The sequence below is a fragment of the Pollicipes pollicipes genome, unplaced genomic scaffold (assembly GCF_011947565.3).
Source record: "Pollicipes pollicipes isolate AB1234 unplaced genomic scaffold, Ppol_2.1 Scaffold_7231;HRSCAF=8579_pilon_pilon_pilon, whole genome shotgun sequence".
NCBI classification, from domain to species: Eukaryota; Metazoa; Arthropoda; class Thecostraca; order Pollicipedomorpha; family Pollicipedidae; genus Pollicipes; species Pollicipes pollicipes.
Window position 1 is genome coordinate 32,954,403 of NW_023597034.1, and position 21,677 is coordinate 32,976,079.

A 21,677-nucleotide genomic window follows, 5' to 3' on the forward strand; every position below is an offset into this window, starting at 1 on the left:
CAGCAGGTAGGACGGTCCGTGCCACCATGGTGGCACGTAAAACTTTCGCCACCAAAGTCCGCCGTCGATCTGGAATTGTGCGATGGAATGGCAGGGGTCGTTGTCGTTGTTATTGGGGCTTAACGACGCACCAACTGCTGAGGTTATACGGCGTCGCCTGCCTCTCACCCTGGCAGAAGGGCGGCCACCGCGGGGAATCAAATTCCGTACCTCTGGTCTTCCAGACGCGCAGTGGTTAACGCAGACGCGTGAACCACCAAACTTTCGGCACCCCGGATGGTAGGGTCAGGGCTCACACAATAAGCAGTGCTCAGCGTGATACCTGACCCCAGAAATCCGGCCATTCAAAAAGTTTGGATCAAATTTATTAAAAAACTCAAAATTGGTGTTTCAGGTGTCCCAAAACTCCTCATGTAGCCACCGTAAAGCTAGATACATGTTCTAAGCAAATGTTTAATGGAGGTCAATTGAGGTCAGTGGCCTTGTTTGAATTTTAAAAGGTCAAGTTGACCAAATGCGTATGAGATTGCTCCTAATTTTCCGCTCAAAAAGGCATCAGGGATTAATGTAGGCGATATGCCCCTAAAAAACAGAATGCTTACCTGAGCCATTGTAGGTCAGATATGTACTATGACCTTTAAAAGGTTCATGAAACGTATCTGCTTCGGTCCCTGTCATTAAGAAATTCGAAATGAGCACCAGAGGCTACCCTTTTAGCCAAGCTTTTAAGGAAAAATATTGGTCAGTTTGACTCAGTCTACCTAGTCTCCATACCTGACACTTTGTCACTGGAATTTGTTCTAATTCTAAATGAATTGGTTGATTGCCTAATAAACCATCTACAAGGTGTATGGTTACGTCTAACACTCCGCTGTCGAACCACGTTGAACGATTTCATGCAATGCCCTTCGCTGACAGCAACGGCCTGACCTTGGCCTGCCATACATCTGCGAGCTTACAAGGTATGTCTAATAAATCTATACTCAGATATCCGCTATTCGATTCTCCACAGCTAGACAAAACTTTGCGTGGGTATGCCGCGCCGTTCGTAGATCATTCTGGAGAAAACCTTAGGGGTCAAATTGATCCCCACCCCACTCAAACGCGTAGCAAGATGTCCAACAAAGCATATAATAAGCATGCCCATAATGCATCCCTGGCAAGTGTTATTGGTACGATGTAAACAAATGGCGTTGTTATAGGCTTCATGAATGATATAATTGAGGGAGTCTTAACTTCCCATACTTCAACGTCGTGAGTTATAATCATATACTGGCAATGCTCAGAGCTCATTATTCCGGGGCTACTGATTGCCATGCTGTGGCGAAATATGATTGCCTAAAATGTGTTTTAATTGGCTTTTCTGGTATATCGAATTTTAGCTATTATCTTCAGTAAGAGACCACATAAAGTTTTATCGGGAGGTTTTGTTGGCATCATCTCACGTGCACGAAGTTTTTCGAAGACGAGGACCGGAACTTTGCCTGCAACAAATATCCGAATCAAAAATGAACATTCCAACCCACGGAACGGTCAGCAGCTGCAGTGGACTTAGGATATGATCTAGCATGGAACAAGCCAGCATTCTTTTAGTTATGTCGTTATATGCTCTGATGCCGATACGACGGCTTTGCTTTTAAAACGGTCATACTCAGTGAACTGCCAACTTCTGAAGCTGTGTCACCTTATTTTGTCATGCATGCTTTTATGATGCTGATGCAGCGTAGCGCCTAACGCACTGCAAATGATCATGAAGACGTCAGACATACGCAAGAGCCCTTCCAACAGTGTGGCCTGATTGAAAGGTTGGACCATCACTCCTTGATCATGAAATGTGGCCCAGCACTTTGTGCGTCCTGCTCGCCATGTCCCTGCCTGTGCCCTGTCTGGGCCCTGGCACGCACGAGGCGTTCCTCCACGGCACGGGCCGGTGGCGCCTACGGCCCAAGCGAGAAGAAGTGCTTGTGCCGGACTGGATCTTGGCTGAGGGGTGCCACGTGGAGAACTGCGCGGAGCTCATCGGCCGCGAGGCACCTGAGAACTACCGGAACGCCTCGCACGTCAAGATGCACACCCCTCTGCTGCTGAGCAGCCCCAGCCCGGGCCGTGTCCGCTTCCCGGGCGGCCAGGAGGTGGCCATCAGCTCTACCGAGCTGCGCAACCACCTGGCCAACACGCTCTGCTGCCAGGTCAACGAGGTGACGCACGTCACTGATCGAGCGTCCCGCCTCAAGCTGATGACGGCCTTCTACGAGAACGTCATCTCGTGGCTGGAGGAGCTGCTGATCCCGACGCTGTCCACCGAGCAGTACGTGAGCGTGGAGGAGCGCGAGGCCGTGTCGCGGCTGACCAAGGACCTGGGCGTGCTCCAGCAGGACCGCTACGTGCCGGCCTTCTACCTGGACGCGACCGAGGCGCGCGAGCGGGAGGAGGAGTGGCTCCACCTGCGGACTATCGGCCTGATCGTGGCCTGCGCCGTCGGCGGTGTGCTGCTCACCGCCGGTCTGCTGTTCTGCGTTTTAATGGCGCGCGGCAAGAAGCGGGCGGTGGCGCGACAGCAGGGCGAGATGGAGCCACTGCTGGAGGGCACGCCGGCGCCACAGACGCCCACTGCCAGCGGCGGCAGCGAGTCCACGCCGGAGCAATCGCTCGGCCAGGACGTGGTGTCGCGCGGGCGGCTCGATACCGCCGACGACCCTGGATCCGCCTATACGTCAGGTGAGTTCTGTCGGCACATCTCGCAAGCTCGAGTTCTATCGCAACCGCTCTGTGGCGCCGGCAGCACCCACGGCGCATGCAAATGGCGTCGGTGTGTTCATGGGAGGGGTGAAGGAAAACTCGAGAAGGATGTTTGCTGTTGGTGTGCGCTCACAAGAAATGGAACTCTGCTCGTGGATAGCCTCGGCACAAAACCAAAAACGCGTGAGCGTGGACTCGCGTCGGTGTGATCCGATCACATTTCACGTCGTTTTCGAAGGCTTTCACCGCACGTTTCGACATACAAACATAAAAATATTGCTACCTTCATGACATGTCGCATATAGCTTGTCAAAAAGCAGGGTGCCATTAAAAGGCTTCGACGAGAGAGCAAAACACTTAATCGCCCTGCAGGCGCACTTGCATGGCGTCAGCGTAACTACGTTAATGCGGCGTGTTTTCGATATATATTCATTTGCACCTGTGTTAGTTGATTGTCTAGCTGTCGACATTTATGCACATGCTTAGGTTTTCATACTGGAAGCAATTTGACAACAGGAATGGACCACGTGCCTCCCATTCACCCTTATATAATCCACTGCCTGCCATTCAAATATTTTTTACGCCATTACAATGTCTGCTGCTGTTGCCTTGTTGCTTTTTTGTGATTCCGAGATGCTTTTGTTCGTCGTTCGAGCACTGCACGGCTTCGTAAGCCCACAAGTAGCTGCGGGCACGCGACTTCATTGCAACTCAATGCAGCACGAGGACTGCAAAGGCAGGGAACAGGAGCACACAACAGATGTCGCACCGGCACTAGAAAAGGATGACTAGACTCTCAAGTCTTGTTCAGCGGTACCCTCCGTCCCGCGCCGCCTCGATCTAGCTACGCATGGTTTGACGTGCTTCGAGCGCACGCAGGAATTGTGCAAGCGTGTCTTTTCTCCATATTACCCAAAGCCGGACTCATGCCGGACCGTTTACAGACCACGTGACGCGTGGAGAGAAAAGGGGGTCTCATGGAGCCTAACTGAGGCGGAGAAAACAACAAACGTGGGGAGTGAGTGATTCGGACGACGTAAGGTCACGCTCAGATGTGGTCGAAATTGATGCTAAATATTTTTAAACAAATGTTTCAGCAGCGCGGCCAGGGGGTCCCGCGTTGGGTTACCTATGCACAACTAGGGGAGCGGGTTTTGCAACAGCCGTAAAGGCGTCACGTTTTTAATGGACAGGCCATTAGCATTGTGATTGCTGCTCAAATTACCCACCTTCGCCAGGCGCGTTGGCTACTATGCCGCGGAGTGCGCGTTAACTGAGGTAACGTCGCCTGTTGGTGGGCCGTTGCTCTGCTGACGATGAGGTGATCAAACTGAACAGGCAGTCAGGAGCTGCGCTACAGGCGGCTGCCACGGCGGCGGCTTCACGGCGACCACATCTTTTTACCCAATTTGGGATTTTGGAAGGCCCTTTCAATGATGGATGTGTATAACAAGCACAAATTTGGTTAGCAACAACTGTGCTATGTCTGCCTCTCTTAGTTGATTAAATTAATAAAGCGTTGAAATTTCTTAGGTAACAATTTAGGTTTGCGTGTCCTTATCAGATGACAAATAGCAGCTGACTGTAATGTACATTCAGCACGTTACCACCACAGGCTGAGTGCTGGGAACATTCGCCACTAAAGTTGATATGTTATGAGAGTGACAAAAACACTTGTTATGGAAGGAAAACGTGTCCTTGTAAGGTTGTCAGAAAATGACCAGCCTGTCTAGACAGCGTACGCTGGACGTGGTTAACATTTCTCTTCGTTAAGGAGTCCCTGCGATGCCGGCGTTTTGCTGAGAAACCTGATTCTGCTGCGTCCTATTGCGCCATTCGAACAATCCCTGACCTGCAGCAGCTGCCGGTGGATCAGGACGTTGGTGTTTCATTCCTGATCATGCGACACGTTTTTTTGTTTGTTTATATGGCAGCATATGAAGTAATCTGGTGGACACCTGGGCGCAACTTCTGGAGGTGATGTGTTCGAGACCTTCATAGGTTTACAGGTGCTAAAATATGGTTCGTTGTGGCGTTTGGTCATCAAAACCTGATGCTCAAAAATCTCCAAAACCAAAACCTCAAAACCTCATTTTCAAACGTAAAAAGCCTCGGTCATGTCGTGTAACTGACCCACACAGGAAACCTAACGAACCCACCCGCTGGCATGAGGCCGTTTCCACTTGCATCGGTTTACTTCCGCCTCCCCGCGTGGGAATGCGCCCTCTTACGCGCGGCCCAGCCACCAGTCCTTGTGACAACTTGCAACCAGCAGGGCCACAATCAGACGATCAGGGTGCTTTAAATGAATGCATCGGAGCAAAAACCACGCGCACGTGGTCTACGAGCTGGTGAACGCTGAAAAACACTTTCTGTACCGTTAGCCTGTGATCTTAACTCACGATAAACGGCCCTACGGGCCGTTCTCTCTTGCCTCTCCCCCAGAGACGGCAAGATTAGGGTCAACGGCAAGAGATTGATTGACCCGTCACCGGTTTCAGGATCGAGCTCCACTCCCGGGCGCTCCGTCAACGAGATCACCGTCAGCGTGGAGGACACGTCGCGCTCCTCTACCGAGTTCTCCGAGGTCACTGAGACCACTGGACCCACATGACCCGAGGTCAGGCGCATTGTCGCCGCGCCGACCTTTGCTGAACATGCGACAGCTGGAGCGGCAGTAAGCGTTCGTATTGACGACGTTGTTCCCGGAGTGACCGGTTGGCGGCAGGGCGGGACGAGGCTTTGACCGCCGGTCCTCCTGCGCACGCAGTCACACAGGCGAAAACAAACCAGGGATGCAGACACAGGCTTGCACGCGCACGGTTAGATGAGTATTCGTACGTCGAATGCATCCATGCAATTTGTACGGCGCGCGGTTGGTGTCAACGACGACGCTGAAACCCGGTGGCAGTACGTTGCAAACAATGCGCCTTGTTGAGCATCGGCGTACCAAGAGGGGGTTACGACAGAGCATCACACGTAAATATACCCGGCTGATAGTGAAGCTATTCATGGCAAAGCGTCAGCGGCAGCGGCTCCGTTCCCCGCATAACGTCACTCAGGTCTTATATCTAAGTGCACACTAAAACGGCTAAAGCATACCAAATCAGAACTCGCAGTCGTGCATGCCCATCCATCACGAGCTGATAAGCACGCCTCGATACACCTCGCGCCAGGCAAACGGCGCGTTGGCCTCTGCCTGCGCTGTGATCCGGCGTAAAGGGCCGCGCATCGCTGTCATGGGTTGCCGTACACGCTGTCCGCCGCGTGCCGCCGCGTGCGCGCCGCCCCGCCGGACACCGGCACTCCTCGATGTCGGAGGCGCCACGCGGAACTCCGCCGCGCGTGAGTGGGGGCGGACGCGAGGGGACGACAGTCCAGCGTGGACAGAGGTCCCCCCAGCAATGACCCGCCGCGGCCGCTGCAGGGACATTCGTCGCCTTTCACTTGAGCGCAAACGTGGCGGCTTCGGTGATGCCCTGTAGCGGACCCAGCTCACGCTGCATTTGCCCGGCTCACTGCTTTCGACTTCGCAGCCACAAGGCAATGATGCCGAGCACGTGGAAGCACAGGAAGAGCAGGATGAACCCGCTGAAATCGACGCCCAGGTCGCCCGAGTGGAAGCTGTACTTGTTGAGGACCTCCTCTCCGCTGCGAAGGCACGCGGATGAGTTGCTCGCTTCTTGGCAGGCTGCGGGCAAACAAGGCGAGTCTTGAGCTATATTTAGAGTAAGCTCCACGACTCACATCTGGAAATCCAGGTCAAACCGCCGGCCGGAACAGGCCAAGTGGAGAACTTTGGCGACGCGCACAGCATAGGTCGACCCGACGCACAACGAATGATATGGCTTGAGTTCACATAAGCAATTCTGGTCAGATATTGGTCAGGAGAGATTCTGAGGAAAGATACGGGCTGGCTGCGACCACTCAACTTCAACGCACGCCGCTCTCGCGTGCAGCATTGGGCGTCGCGCTCAAGTGAAAGCTGCTATGGTATGGTGAGACGCTGTTTCTAAACACACCTGGAGCACTGCGCACTATGTAGGGCAGCACACTTGTGCACACACTTGTGCGCTGTGAAGGGAAGCACAGGCCAAAGCGGACTGCAGGAGTGCAAGAATAGATGGCTCAATAACGCGGCCCATCGGGAGCGGCAACAGTTTTTATTGCATTGGTATGACCATCAATACGTAGCAATTTGTACCGGGGAAACGTGCACACGCCCTTTCTATTGTAGAAAAAATTTCGTACGGTGGCCCGTGACAACGACCTTAACGCCGGCGGATCCCACGACAATTCGGTACGTTGTCGAGTTTCGGTCATACGGGCGTTTGCTGCGGCCACCGCGTCGGTTCACACGGTGGTCAATGCGTCACGTAACAGACCGGGGCGGGCACCCTGACGCTGGCCTCGGTGGCTACTCACGTATGTTCTCGATTCCCGACCACTGGATGATGGTGAACGCCTCGTTGGCGTACATGAACCAAGATAGAGATTTGGTCCACGACAGCCACTTTGGCATCGTGCTGAAACAGTGCGCCATTGGGTACAAACCAACACAGAACACATCGCTCGTCCAAACACGCTCGCTTGCAGTCAGGGGCGGGGGGGGGGGGGGGGCTAAATTGCAGCGGTACGGCTCATACCTTTTCACTGAAAAACGATTTTAGCCAAGCATCAAAATGCATGCAAGAATGCGCATGAAAGACATAACCTGGGCATTAGCGCCAACCAGTAAAAAATTATCGCACAGTCATTTCTTGCCAGGGTCAACGGCTCACTTTTTGTTTTCTACTCGGGTCATGCGACCTACAATATTGTGATGGTACCAAAAACGGCCACATTGGTAAACACGCCATCACGCACCTGTAGACGGTTTGTGGAAGACAGAAAACAAATATCAATGGTTCTGAACGCATATTATGAGACACGCGCAGTCCGTGTGTCGTAAGAATAGCAAACCGCCTTTATATCTCCATTTCATGGCCATCGAAACCTCCACTGAGCAGCGTGAAGTGACATAAAGTAGCGCAAGAGGATGACATTATTCTGGAAGGTATCCGATAGTCAATATCATTTTTTGAAGAAAGCGATATGTCTGATCGCCAAGGAAACGTACACAGTTTAGATGGATAGCTCCGGTCAAAAGTCAGCCGCGGGCATAGCGATGTCTGATAAAGACTGTAATACGAGTTCGTTCGAGCTCTTTTTCCGTCGCTATTTCCCTTCCGTGGGTGATGAATTCAGGCTGGAGTGAAACATTGCACAAAGAAGATTTTAAGAGCACGTTTCGTGAATTTCCTGCAGAGCAGCGTGACGCAAAAGCAGCCAGGTAAAACGCCAGGTCAACAGCAGTGGCGATGCAGGATTTTTACACTGAGGACAAACGTGTACGATGCAGAATGGGGAGGGGGGGGGGGCAAGAACTGAGCGGATATAAGAAAGAACTAATTGACCCCGTACAAAAAAACGCCCATACACTCACGCCCCAGATTTCGGAGAAGTCTCTGGACATAGTGCGAGGACACGGGCAACAGTGACTGTTAGAGAGAACAAGCCGTTATGTCGTTAGCCGTTTAAGTCGTTATGCCATCTGGGACTCCTTGCATCGACCTGATGCTGGCCACGACGTTTCTTTGGAAGGGATAAAAGTGAAGGCCTCTCCAATCTGGAAAGAGTCGGAGTCAGCACGACTGGCCCGTGCTTGACTCCTCATGGAGTTGAAGTCGACTTCGACGTTTATGAATTGTGGCTGAGACATGATGGAATCCTTCAGACTATTGCGCGCTTCAGCGGAAGGGTCAGGCCATCCGTCTCGAGGTTGAAATGAACGATGAGTCGTTTCAGGCAGAAATGGAACGATGCAAACCACCTATGACATATTTTTATGACTTTTGTGTGCATGTGTTATAGGGGGTAACACATTGGAAATGCCTTTATTTTTGCACTTCGGATACAAATTCGTATAAATACCCTCTTCAAATAAGTTAAATGCCTTAAATATTGTGAAAATTTGCCATGATGCCTGAAAACATAGCGACTAGACTTACCGTAGTCACATAGCGGTATTTCGGAAAAGCACGAAAAGTGACGTCCATTTTCTCCCCTTCAGCCGTCGCGTACGTAAAACTCCTGTTTTCACAGTAATTGCTACAGCTCCGAAATGTTCCTCTGAGGGTCATGCGTGACCCTTGCTTGAAAAGACTGCATGACGCATTTTTACATACAATAATAGTGAAGGCAAACTGAAGAAGGACGCTAGCGTTTCAAAGCATGAATGCCTCCCCTCATAACACTACCCCAACAAGAGGGATGCGCCACGGTAGTCGAACGCATGAAAGACGACTGAGCCGGGAGTCTTCGGCTAGGCTTGCAGAAAAACTCAAAATATATGTCGCTGTGGAACACTGGCAGCGCAGTCCGGTGTTAAGTTCGATACATCGCTGCTGTGCTGAGCTTCCTGTCTGGATATTTTTGACGCTGCCCTAGTGACAACTTTCGCCATTCTTTCCACCGTTTGCACGTGTACTGGACGTTTTTAAACTACTGTTTTGGTGGTTTCCTCGCCACCACACGAACCAGACCTCCACGTTCCTGGTGGTTTGCATGCTCAATTTTGGAGGGCTAAGCGGACGTCTCACCCTCCCCTCTTTGCCTCCTGATATTTCTGATAATAGTGACGCTCCATTAAATGTGATGGATAGCTTTGGCTTCTCCTTGTCTGCGTCTGCCAGCATCGCCAACAGCCAGGTTTCTAGACAAGCCGAGTCAGTGGCACCATCATGGTCGCTGGCTCGGACACAGCTAGATCAGCAGCCACGCTTTCTGCGCGACGACGGCTGGATGAGACGGCCATTTGCAGTGTTGTTTGATGCAGGGCCCTATCGTGATATGGCGCCAATCTCTGAGGTCTGCAACACCTGGCGATCGCAGAGCCTGCACCGAAGTCTGGACGTCTCCCATTTCTTTAACAGACCTTAACCTCATCGGGTGCAGCAATGCGCTGTGATTGCTCCCCTCAATATGAAGTGGACAAGTTGTAAAAAGTGGATGAGATTATGCGGGATGGAGTAAGTATGTAATTAATTTACAGAGCCAGACAAAAAAAGCAAATAGATAAAGCGGGAAACACCCGGGTACTCCACGGGGATGGGTAGACGGACAGGGGCACGCGGCTTGAAAGGGGGGGGGGGATGACGCGTGGGTGAAGCCTTCCCTCAGCGGGCACCGAGCGGGCGGGCGTAATACAGGGCAGGTCCTGGTGTAGAAGCATTACGCACGAACAGCTCTACGACACATGCACTGTTCATACGCAATACCCGCCCGCTGTCAGAGCGTGCTGGCTATCTCTTCCACGCCAGCGTCAAATTACGCGTTAACAGCTCTACGACAGCTCGGTTCAGACGCGATACGCGCCCGCTGCCAGAGCGTGCTGGCCACCTCTTCTACGCCAACGTCAAATTACGCGCTAACAGCTCTACGACAGCTCGGTTCATACGCGATACGCGCCCGCTGTCAGAGCGTGCTGGTCACCTCTTCCATGTCAACGTCGCCGGCACAACTTCACTGACTGTTTCTGCTGAGGCGGCTAGTGAGAACTGATGACGCAGACCGCACGTAGCAACCACAAACATTCCTTGAAATACTCTGCGGTTATATGCCATGACGCAACTGGGGGAGCAGTCACAGCGCCCGGTTATACCCGGTGAGGTTAAGGTCTCGTGGTGAGTACAGCACTACTTGTGGCAGGACGCAGGTAGCAGTTGATCCGGTGATCAAGCGAGGCTCTCCAGCGGACCGAGGTTTAAATTCCTCTTGGCTGATGCACCATGCTAGTTGATAAAGGTCACACATTTACCGTCGAAACCGAGCACTTGCTTTGCTTTCCCTCCTAATAAGACCAGTCCACATGCCTACGGCGTCCCATCCATCACATAATGATTAACATGTTTGATACCTAGACAACAGATGCTCTATTACCATACCTGCTTGATTAAACTAGACTACAAGTCACATGGTCCACATCCCTGGGTGGCATGTTTTAGTAATGCTCCGGTGCCAAGGCGTGTTAATGACATTGACTAATCACCACAACAACGCATCTCTTGTATCTGTCTCACTGCATATCGCTTGCACTTAATGCTCCTGTGGCTTGCGTGTTCACGACATCGGCTAATGATCGCGACAATAAATCTCATGCATCTAAATGCATCTCAGATGTACGATACACCTGACAGTCATGCATTGTCAATGCAACCGAACAAAGCGTGATGACCATATCGGCAAACGAGCCACGACACCGAAGCGCGCATATCAGCCATCATCTATGATTACATTTCTCATGCATAGCCCAAGAGACATGCAATCGCTTTACTCGACTGCTGTTTAGTCCATAAAAGTGAAATGCAAAACATCCTGTCACCGGCGCAGCCCGACCGCTCCCACTTGCTTTCAGCCAACTTGCCGCCGCTTTCGGTAACGAATGCGATCGGACGCAAGGATTTGCTCTTCAACCAATAACGGCACAAATAATCAATGCACATTTCATAAGTGACAAAGGCATGTTGTGTTTTTACGAGAGTGAGCGTAAATTAATTAGGCTAAAACCTGCGATATGTGTATTGATAAAAACTGTAATATGCCGTAACTACGGTGCTATAAATGGATAATGTAAGAAAATATATTCACATGGGAGGCAAGAGGAAAGAAATAAACAAAAATTTAGGTAGGGGCGCCTCAAGGGGCGGGGGTAAGGGAGACGCAAGACACCAGGACCATTAAGACCTAAACAGTGCGTTAAATCCTGTCTTTCACTTCCATGAAGTAAACGACACTAAACAACTATGCCAGAGGTCAGTCAGGGAATGGCAAAACAGAGGAGCACTGCGGTACAGAGAGACTGTAGGCATTAACACTGGACCGTCAGCTGAGGACCACGCCAACGGACCACGATCCACTCACATGTCCTTTTGCCCCCTCTTTCGGGAAACTGAATACGCCTAGGGAAAACTTGATGCGCCGGGGCACACGTCCACACACGCGTATGCGCATAATAATTCATTCACAGCGCATGAAAGTGTTGTGGCTGATAAAAATATCTACTACTCGCATAACCTCCATTTTCCCCGCGCCAGTAGGCACTCGGACTCTGCCTTCGTCAAAAGCTTGGCCAACATCTGCTTTTCTGGTACAGAAGCAAGGCAACCTTTCATTTGCTCCGCAAGCGCAATTGAAAGCCCTCATCACATTTGCATCTCCTGTGCGCTCCATTTATTTTGATGTGCTATATTATGCGAAAACATATCCATTTCCAGGTGCAGGTTGCGTCGAAATTGGTTCAGAAATGTGAAAACTATGTGAGATTAAAAGTGAGTTGAACATTTTTAGCTCCCCCACTGCCTCCTATTAGGCATATTTTTCTTTATACATATTTCTCCAGCATTTTTGGCTGAGAAATATGGGTCTCGTCAAGAAGAATCAAATATGGGTTATTTTCCTACATCCGCCCAGTGGTTCCTGTAATCTCACGATTAACAAGAGAACAAGAAAGGGGCCACATAGTTTTGGCCTTCGGCGTCTTCGGATTTTTACGAGGAGGGGATCGGGGGAGGGGGAGGGGGAGGGGGGGGGGGGGGAGGACGGACAACGTCCACAGCCACTGCTAGAGTTCGGAAGGTTTGACATCTATAAGCGCTTAAGTGTGCAATCTCCCTCTCTTCCTCTCCTCCACTTTCTGCGCCTGAAGACGATGAAGGCGCTTACGTTCCTTTATCCGTTTGTGTCACGTCATTCGAACAGGGCTAAAAACGATAATAGACAGGCAGTTACACGGGATCTTGACGTTACTGTTGCACCGTTGTCCAGAGCATGCCCTGCTTCAGTCTGATAATCTGCGAACCGCGAAATTTGGTACCCTACTTGCGGAAACAGGTTTCTTTACGGCTATTCGATAGCCGGTTTCAATAAGCAATCAATCGCAAAACTCACTTTCTTAAACCCCTGCGCACTACCGTCGTTGACTCAATGACCTCATGGAGGCACTATGAATTATAAGATAGATGAACCGTGACATCAACATGGATTGCGTAGTCTGGGCTGTCACACCACGCTCGTTGACTGGGAGGATGCGCGCGGGCCTTCGCGTGTGTGCCCGACCAATAACCCCCGTCGCACGCGGCGCGCGCTCGCCCCGCGTCGCGCCAAATCGTCAACCCGCGTGACCAGCTCAGATGAGGGCGTCCACGTCCCGTGTGATGCGGGCCCCGGCAGCGCTCGGTGTGACCTGCAGGCGGGGCTATAGCTCCCGAGGAGATGGCGTGCAGACGCGAGCACCCCACGTCACCACTTTGACAAGACGAGCTGGAGAAAACCGAACGCGGTTCACCTGATTCCATGGTATATAAAGAAGGTGCATAAGGTGTACCAGAAGTGCAATACTAATGAAACCGAACCGAGACCGAACCGAACCGAAAATAAAAACCGAACAGGGTTCAGCTGATTCCATGGTATATGAAGAAGGTGCATACGGTGTACCAGAAGTGGAATACTAATGCAATATTTCATTAAAAAAACACACCGAGTGGAAACGGAGCCTAACCATGTTCAGTGAAGAGGACATCTTGAATACGTTACAAACACCACAAACTGTACGATGCAAGCTAGGACGCCATCCTGTGGTAATTTAAGACCTTGGATCAGCCTTCGCAATTTTTCATGTAATAATATACCGGCCATGCTTCACAAAGGGCGGATGTGGTTGTTAACACGTTACTCCATAGTGGGAGCATTTGTCATCCACAGATATGCCACGGAATGTCCTGCCGAATTCTCGCTATATTCAGCCACATAGCCCGAATATATATGTACATCCTAGCTGCACTTCTTCATTTCGGCTAGTACGTAACAACACAGTCGTATATAAAAGATGCGCCTGTGCACCATTGCACTTGCTTTAAGCTTGCCTAACGTTGCAAAGCGATTTCACATGATAAGCAGTGCCAAATAATTCAAAACGATCGTAAAACGCAGCAAATAGAACGTGTCGATGAAGTACGTTACGGAACTTGCGGAGACATTCTCATGTTCAGCAAGGGACGCAAGACTTACCTCAAGTTGATGAAGATCCCTCCGGTGATCATCAGCAGATAGTCAAATGGAATAAGCAGTGCAATGGCCTGGGACACGTTGTCGAAGGCCGCCGAGAAGAAACACCCTGGAAAGAGCGTCACGGCCGTCACACAAAAACAAGCTAAACTTTAGCTGACAAACTAAAACAACTAAACTAAAAAACTAAACTAATTTAAGTTTAGTTTAGTTTTTAAACTAAAAAACAAAAACAAGCTAAACTTTAGCTGAGTGCACATAAGACAGCAAGCTGGACCTCATTCGCCGAATCCCTCCATCAAACACAACATCGGGTAGGCCTGGGCGAATATTATACCATTGTTTTGCGCAGGGTGGAGTCCATCGATGTACTTAGATCCAGCTGAAGACGAAATATTTGTTCACCACGCTGCGTGTTTTCGCTTTGGCGTATGATTTTCGCCACGACGTCCAAATGGAACGACGCCATGGATTATCACTGGCCGGCAAACACTGTTCAAGTGAAGCGCCCCAGCTACCCCCGGTCGTATCATAACCCGCAGCTCCGGGCTCCGATGGCCGAGCGGGACACAGCAGGGGACACCTGGCTGCCTCTGCGCGCCCCAGCTACCCCTGGCCGTATGATAACCCGCAGCTCCGGGCTCCGATGGTCGAGCGGGACACAGCAGGGGGACAGCTGGCTGCCTCTGCGCGCCCCAGAGGCTCACGTGGACTTCACTCGGCTTTGAAACAGCGTTAGAGCGAGTGTAGACGACGCCGAGAGATAAGGGAATATGACATGTGGTCATTGTGAATCGATGTATGCACAAACAAGGCCGTCGGAATGCCCTGGAATATCCTTCTTGAGTTTAGCAGCTGAGGGCAAGAATTTTTTTTTGAAAGATCGTGTACAAACTTAAAACTCACTTTGTCTGAAGATGGGATTGCTCCAAGGCTCGTAAGGCCACGAAGTTTAATATACGAAATCGACAGATCGGCGTGGTTTACGTTTTCTGTGAAGCTGACCCAAGTGTTGTAAAAATGAAAATATTCGGGGCGGGTATGGTCACAGTAAATTGGACAACCACTCGCACAGTTCGCAACTCATGTTTAAGATAGCCAGTTAGCTTAAGCCAAACCTGTCAGACTTTAGACCGGAGACTGTCGTATTACAGGCTGGTTACGGGAAAGGTGGCATTAGCCGTTCATCGGTCGACTGCTGACTCAGCCGTGGATCAGCATCAGCGGAGATCGCTTTATGCTTTTTAGACGATATATTCGCCTACACGCACGGATGGCTTCATACCGCTGTCTCTCTGGGTCCGAGATCTGACAACATCCTCCCCCCTAAAAAAAAAAACGGCAAAGGGCCGCTTCATGGTAAATGTTTGGAAGCGCGTGACCAGCCACATTCACAAAAGCACGCTTTCCGCATTAAAACTGTCCTGTAGGTTAAATGTTGTGGCCTCGCGTCGCTCGTTCACTGAGAGCTCAGTGTCACGCGCGGCCCCGGCGCGGGCGACATGGTCGGAGCGGTCGAGTGGCGTTGGGACCGGCGCGGCACGTCGAATCCGCCCAGACTGGGCTGCCCGATGACTGGCAATGTCGGTTTGCAGGCGGTGAATTCGGGAGCAAAACCCGTTGTCGGTGGTGAGGCGCTGTTCAAAGGACTACGTAGTCGCAGTGGAGAGCTGCACCAACATTATGGTCACGGTCGAGAGCCTCGGGCGCCCGCTGAGTCACGACGCATCGCGCCAGCTCACTGGTCACAAGTCTCTCCAGGTTTCACAATGAGGCGATCACGGCGGTAACAGAAGCGTCCAGTCACTCGTTCAACCAATTCAATCAAGCTGAAGAGACAGACATGTAGATCGGGCAGGCGGAGAGCACAGCAATGTGACCACGCGCGGGCGTGGTGCCTGGAGTGGCTGATGGTCTCATTCGCCTGATGCAACACCCTGCCCCCCAAATTAAACACTTCACACAGCGCAACCTTCAAACAAGAATTGTGCTTCGCGTTGCTACGAGCGCCGTAACCACTGTATGCAGAGAGACCGGGGCGAAGCGCACACTGGATGTCGACAGACTCGGTCCAAGGGTGACGGAACTAAATCGCTTGAACTTGTTGCGGTGAGGTACATGCCCTCTCAAATGCATGCAAAGTTCTGTAAGCCCACAATTCTAGCAGACTGTCTGTCTGCGACTTATTCATCGGGCCCGCGATCCTCGTACAAGATTTCTCAGTCGAGTTCAGTTCAGCTCAGTTTAGCTCAGTCCATTCCATTCCAGTCCAGACCAGTCCAGTCCAGCCCCCAGCGTCCGGTCCCTCCAGCCCACAAGAACTATCACGACCATCCATCGTCCCCCCCCCTCCCTCCATCTCACTTGTCCGTTATCAACGCGCGCTATCGCCGAAAGAGGCCAGTGGCACGCACCCAGCTAGCGGCGTCACGCAGCCGTCGGACGGACGGTATCTTAGCGACGGAGGATGCCCCGAGCGGGCGGCGTCCGGCGCAAGGGGTGCGGCAGACACAGGCGGCGGGCGGGCCAAGCGCCGGCTATTGTTCCCGCCGCCACAAAAAGCCGATCATGAATGGCAATGGCCAAAGCGTGCGTGTAGGTTTGTTGTTTGGTCGAGACGCCGCATGGCCGGAAGCCCCGTCGTGTACGTTGGATTGCTCGGATCGTGAGGTGAGTGATCGTAGACCACACGCCCATGGCCAAAGCTGAGAGAAGCTTCGACAAACAGCCGATAAACAATCCAGTGTGTGGGCCGTCGAGCTGCGGGGCAGCGCAGTGTCCGGTGATGGCAAGCATGAGCAGACAGCCGTATTTCGCGGGCGATTTTTTGGACCATGCCGCTATTTTCGGCAGCCAGACCGCTAACATCGTGAGCTCGGGGGGCCTTGATTCCGGGTCACCCCGTCTTTCGAAGGCGGTGTCAATCGTTCATATCGGATTGGTGCTGCTTATGGCGGCCCCGTCGGAAAGGAGTGTCGAAATCCTTTCAGCATCAAGTGGGTAGTTGGGTACTTACATACCTCCAGTTGCATAATAAACGGCGCTACATTTTTGCATCCCGACGTCGACAGAAACGTTCCAGTGTACTACGCTCAAATATGGCCTCTACTGCGCATTACGGTCCAATGCGATTGTAACTAGCGCACACCCGTATTGCTTCAAAAACATGATTCCACCTGATGGTGGTAGATCCCAGCAGCAACATATCTACGGTTTATTGATTCCGCTGCAAATGCAGATTTTCCGTCAGGCGTCACACTTGTTAGCCTACTAAAAACGACAACACGCAGGGAACACAGGCGATTGAAACCCCACATATTCAAATGGCCGCTTCGGGTCTCCACTCCCAGGCTCACAGCCTGTAGTGAATTAATTCCAGGCGTTGCAAATTTACGTCAACGACGTCCTTCCGAACCGTATGGTCATATCTACGAAATGAACGCAAATTGACATAACAAAGCCAAGCAGCAATCTTGAAACACTTATCTCCTTCTGTTCCACCTAAGCTTTTCCTGTACCACTTGCATGCCTCTAATTAGCAGTCCGAAGCAGAGACCGTATGTAAGTGATAGTACCCAAATCGTGCATAATTGGAGCAAGGGCACGCTGCATTCCACCGATGTCAAATGACCAACGGCTATCGGCTGCTTTTCTTAAGTGATTCGCAGGCAAAAACGATTGGTTTGAGTGTGATCTCTTGCTCCAAAGAAGCAAGAGATGCCAATGTTGTCCCATGAAAAGCTGGATGGTATGTCACAGCATACTTTGACAAAGATTCTGATGTTTATGAGCAGGCAAGGAGCAGACCAAACATGAGGAGAGAACACAGAAGAACAAAAGGGAAAACTGAACAGCACAAAACAACAGTAAAGAACACAGGAGATCAATGAAAAATAGAAGACGACACTGAGGAACACTGGAATCCACAAACGAACACCGCAGCACACAAGAGAACACTAAAGCAGAGAGGTACTAATGCTTGCAGACGCAGGCCAATTATCCCGCAGATGCAGGCCAACTAGCCCGCAGATGCAGGCCAGTCATCCTGCAGATGCAGGCCAGTCATCCCGCAGATGCAGGCCAATTGTCCCGTAGATGCAGACCAATTATCGTGCAGATGCAGGCCAATCATCCCGCAGATGCAGGCCAATCGCCATTCTGCTTCACGGGCAACACACTGTGCTGACTCACCGCATGCCGCCGCCGTGTTACATGTGAAGACGCCGATCAGGTACATCATGAACACCGACTGGAAGTCGCTGCGCAGGCTGGTGAGGAAGTAGATCAGACTGATGAAGATCACGGGGTCCAGCACAAATCCCGGTATCTGAAGTCAAATGAAAATCTATCAGCCCATGTTGTGTAACGCGGGAGCCGGATGAAGTTTCGTAAGGCAGATGTTAGCCGCTCGAATACCACTCCAGTAAATGTTCGCCACTCGAATACCACTCCAGTAAATGTTCGTCACTCGAATACCACTCCAGTAAATGTCCGCCATTCGAATACCACTCCAGTAAATGTTCGCCACTCGAATACCACTCCAGTAAATGTTCGCCACTCGAATACCACTCCAGTCAATGTTGGTGCTCCGACGCTCGTCGATGTAAATGCTCGGAGCGCAAATCCGCAAGTCGCAAACACACCGATCGCGGATGTTGGAATGCTCAAATAGTCTTGCGTGCAAATGTTCGCTTCACGAATGCCATGGGAGCTTATCATGTTCAACTTTCAGTTGCTGGCGATGCGAACGTTAGAAAGTCTGCGAAACTTAGGACTAAAATATACTAATAAAAGTAGGACTAAGAACTAAACTAATAAATACATAGGACTAAACTAATAGAAGTACAGCTCAAGGTTATCACAGCTGTTTCTGAGCCTGCATTTATTTGTGATGCTATCTCGCATTATTTGTATTTGAGAGAAATGAAATGAAAATCTATGGTGACGTAGTTGGATCAGATTCCAACGAGTAAAGTTACTGGCAAGCGCGACCTCAACGGTTTTGGCATAATCCAAGCCAGCTGATACAACCGCGACCGTAGACAGAGTGAGTCAAGTACTTGAACTATCCGGAGAGTTTCAACTCTTGCGGCACAACCGCCACGTTCTTCAAAGGCATCAACAGCTGGACATCTACCTATCAGAGCTTCACGGTCGTCAGGGACGGGAATCAAAATCATTTAAAGCCGTGCTACAATGCCTTTTACACATTAGTGTACGCTCTCTTAAACTCGAATCTAGTGCGTTAATCTTAAGCGCAAACGAATTTTAAACGTATCACGGATTCAGTGTGCTTACCACAGATTACCGTGGGGGCTCGCTTTGGGGTAATTTTGCTGGGCACTTACCACCCGCGACTGTCTGGTATGCTTAAGATGTTTCTCCTGGTATTTCAGAAGATTGCTGTTGGAGCGGCGAAGAACTCGAAAAGGGATGCAACAAATCATTTTGCCTCAGTGCTTATGGACTGACCTCACGAGAACTCTCTACCTTTCTCTCTATTTCTCTATTATGGCGATCCTAGAGACCATTCTGACCCCGAACACTTTGCTACAGATCTCAGCTGGCAGCAAATCAAACCGACCAATGATTTACATTAAACAATCAAAATTAACAAAGGCAATTACTGCAAGGTATCGCATACAGAGGGAGTGTCCCAATGGTGGGACACTCCCTTCAACAGTTCAAAATGAAGCTTCACAGGTTTTGTGTTTGGAACAAATGAGCTCGACTCTAGTTCCCACTCCGTGTGAAAAATCAAGCTGCAGTAAAAGCTCACCAGTGATATCACTCGACTGATGTAAAAACAGGCCGTACTGTACATGCCGCTCTTGTTCTCCCGCAGAAACAGAGGCAGCTCCTGAAATCATATGCAAATCATGATGTTACGAAACTCTGGTCCTATACCCACCACACAAACAGACAGAAACTGCATGATATAAGGGTAATCCAACCGTTCGCAAGAGATCAGGATGATCTAACCGTTCTCGGGGTTCATCAAAAAGTCGAAGATGTCCAAACAGGTCCACATCGTAACTGAAAACCCCCATCACCTATGCAGATCAGGTTAAATATTGCACACCTTGGGACAAACAAAACACTGCGGTTTGGGCCAAGTTCTGCGTATGCTTCGCGAAAATAACACGTCCTGAAGCGTGAAACTTGCAAACACACAGTTTAGCGTTAGTTGCCGTTGTTCTAAGAAATGTCGACGAGCCGACCGGCTGAAAATCATCCACACTCATCTGTATGCCTCCGCGGGCCAGGCCACATCAGCTCATATCGATATGATATCCCATCATGTATATATATATATATATATATATATATATATATATATATATATATATGTGTGTGTGGTGTGTGTGTGTGTGTGTATGTATACATGTGCATACATATATGCGTATATATGTATATGTAGATGTGTATGCATCTTATATCATATCACATCATATCCTGCATACGAGCAATGGGAACGGTCGCACGACCTAAGGAAAAACACCGTTGGATATTTACGGTCATAAATTTGATGGTACACCGCCCTATCATCACGTTCTTCCAGCTAATGCCTGCCCAGGAGCACAAATACTATCTCAGACTGGTACCACCCGGGGTATTTCAGAAGCCACCGCATATCGCGGGTTGATTTTCCCGACGGCCATCTCTGGATATCACAACGGGATCGCGGAAATTACAGGCGAAATCAACGGAAGTGATCAATCGTTTGCACGCCACGTTATGCTGCCTTTGCCACGTGATTGATAGCGTGAAACGCCAAAGCCCACGGCATGGTCCCGCGACTATTTGGACCTGTCGTAGCCGTAGCCGTGGGCTAAATTCTGAAGAGTTCACCGCTGTAACTATCCATGACCATGATCATGACCAAGATAACGCACAAGACATTTAAAAAGGAGCAATCAGTACCGTACCCACCTCGTGTCACCAACACCGGGTACCACCCTCGCACACCACGTGCACATTTACAGCCCCGTAGAGCTAGTGTAGGGCTGCACGATGCCGTGATGCCAGGCGGCTGCGTACGGAGATGCACGGCTGACTACGGTCGTCACCGGACATGGTGACCAACCGCACATGGCGGGCGGGCAAAGCGTGACTCCGCGCTTTTTAGGCTAGCTCCCCGACGAAAAGCTAGAGTAGCCGCGCCTGCGCGACACGACTACGATTGGGCAGTGGTGGGGCCGTGCCCCAGCCCCGCTGCGCGAGCAGGTGGCGGCAGCTGGCGGCGGATCTCACCTGGGGGAACAGCGACAGGACGCCGTACATGGCAGGGAAGGTGTTCTCCGTGACCAGGACGAACATGAGGCCCTGCAGGTTCTGCACTCCCAGCTGGTCGTAATGCAGGTTCGAAAAGCACAGGCCCACCATCAAGCCTATGCCCTGTTGGACGACGGCGAACATGCGTCAGTGGTGTAGAGGTCAAAGCTCCTCGAATTTGCTGATGTCACCAGTGACAAACACATCACTCACACTTTCAGCCTTGGTGGCAGAAGTCACTTGAAGATATCGAGACGTGAGTTATTTTTAGATTTAATCTCAAGGGTAAGGTGAAATAAGGAACAAACTAGGCTATCGATTTTCTTGTGAAGCAAAAACAATTAAGCACATGTGCTGGTTTCATTTCAAAAGAACAAACTGCTTTGCATATATGCCCAGCCGGCCCCTACAAAAAAGCTAACCCACCCCATTGAAAACCTGCTCCAGCTGTTCAGTGTCACAACATACTAGCGGCTGTACACACTTCCAGCGCGCAGGCGATAAGTGTTGTGATCGCATGATGGTAAAAAGCCGCCGTTTGCGATGACAGAGTGGACGGG

General features: G+C 50.8%; 2 protein-coding genes across 4 annotated transcripts in view; one reads left to right on the forward strand and one right to left on the reverse strand.

The window, feature by feature from the left end:
- The first annotated feature begins 1,521 nt into the window (after positions 1-1,521).
- On the forward strand, positions 1,522-5,379 carry LOC119109532 (uncharacterized). The gene is made up of 2 exons (XM_037233183.1): positions 1,522-2,718; positions 5,241-5,379. Exons 1-2 carry the CDS (start codon positions 1,833-1,835, stop codon positions 5,351-5,353), a joined length of 999 nt encoding a protein of 332 aa, XP_037089078.1. The 5' UTR covers positions 1,522-1,832; the 3' UTR covers positions 5,354-5,379.
- The window catches only part of LOC119109530 (protein scarlet), a 41,326-nt gene continuing 25,013 nt past the window's right edge, over positions 5,365-21,677 (reverse strand). For 2 of the 3 annotated variants that reach the window (XM_037233182.1, XM_037233180.1), the window contains exons 11-16: positions 21,097-21,240; positions 19,622-19,702; positions 18,034-18,169; positions 13,846-13,951; positions 7,165-7,265; positions 5,366-6,430 (exon numbers count right to left, since the gene is read on the reverse strand). In XM_037233182.1, coding sequence (XP_037089077.1) covers positions 6,255-6,430; positions 7,165-7,265; positions 13,846-13,951; positions 18,034-18,169; positions 19,622-19,702; positions 21,097-21,240 — 744 coding nt within the window. In that variant the 3' untranslated portion in view covers positions 5,366-6,254. Of the gene's footprint in view, positions 6,431-7,164; positions 7,266-13,845; positions 13,952-18,033; positions 18,170-19,621; positions 19,703-21,096; positions 21,241-21,677 lie in introns of all 3 variants that reach the window. The other variant, XM_037233181.1, reaches the window with a different exon arrangement.

What these genes read in the sequence shown, in the direction of transcription:
- LOC119109532 (XM_037233183.1), top strand. Translation starts at nt 1,833, where the DNA reads ATGTGGCCCAGCACTTTGTGCGTCCTGCTCGCCATGTCCCTGCCTGTG. An exon ending in TGGATCCGCCTATACGTCAG is followed by an intron (nt 2,719 to 5,240) that starts GTGAGTTCTGTC and finishes CACCGGTTTCAG; the next exon opens with GATCGAGCTCCACTCCCGGG.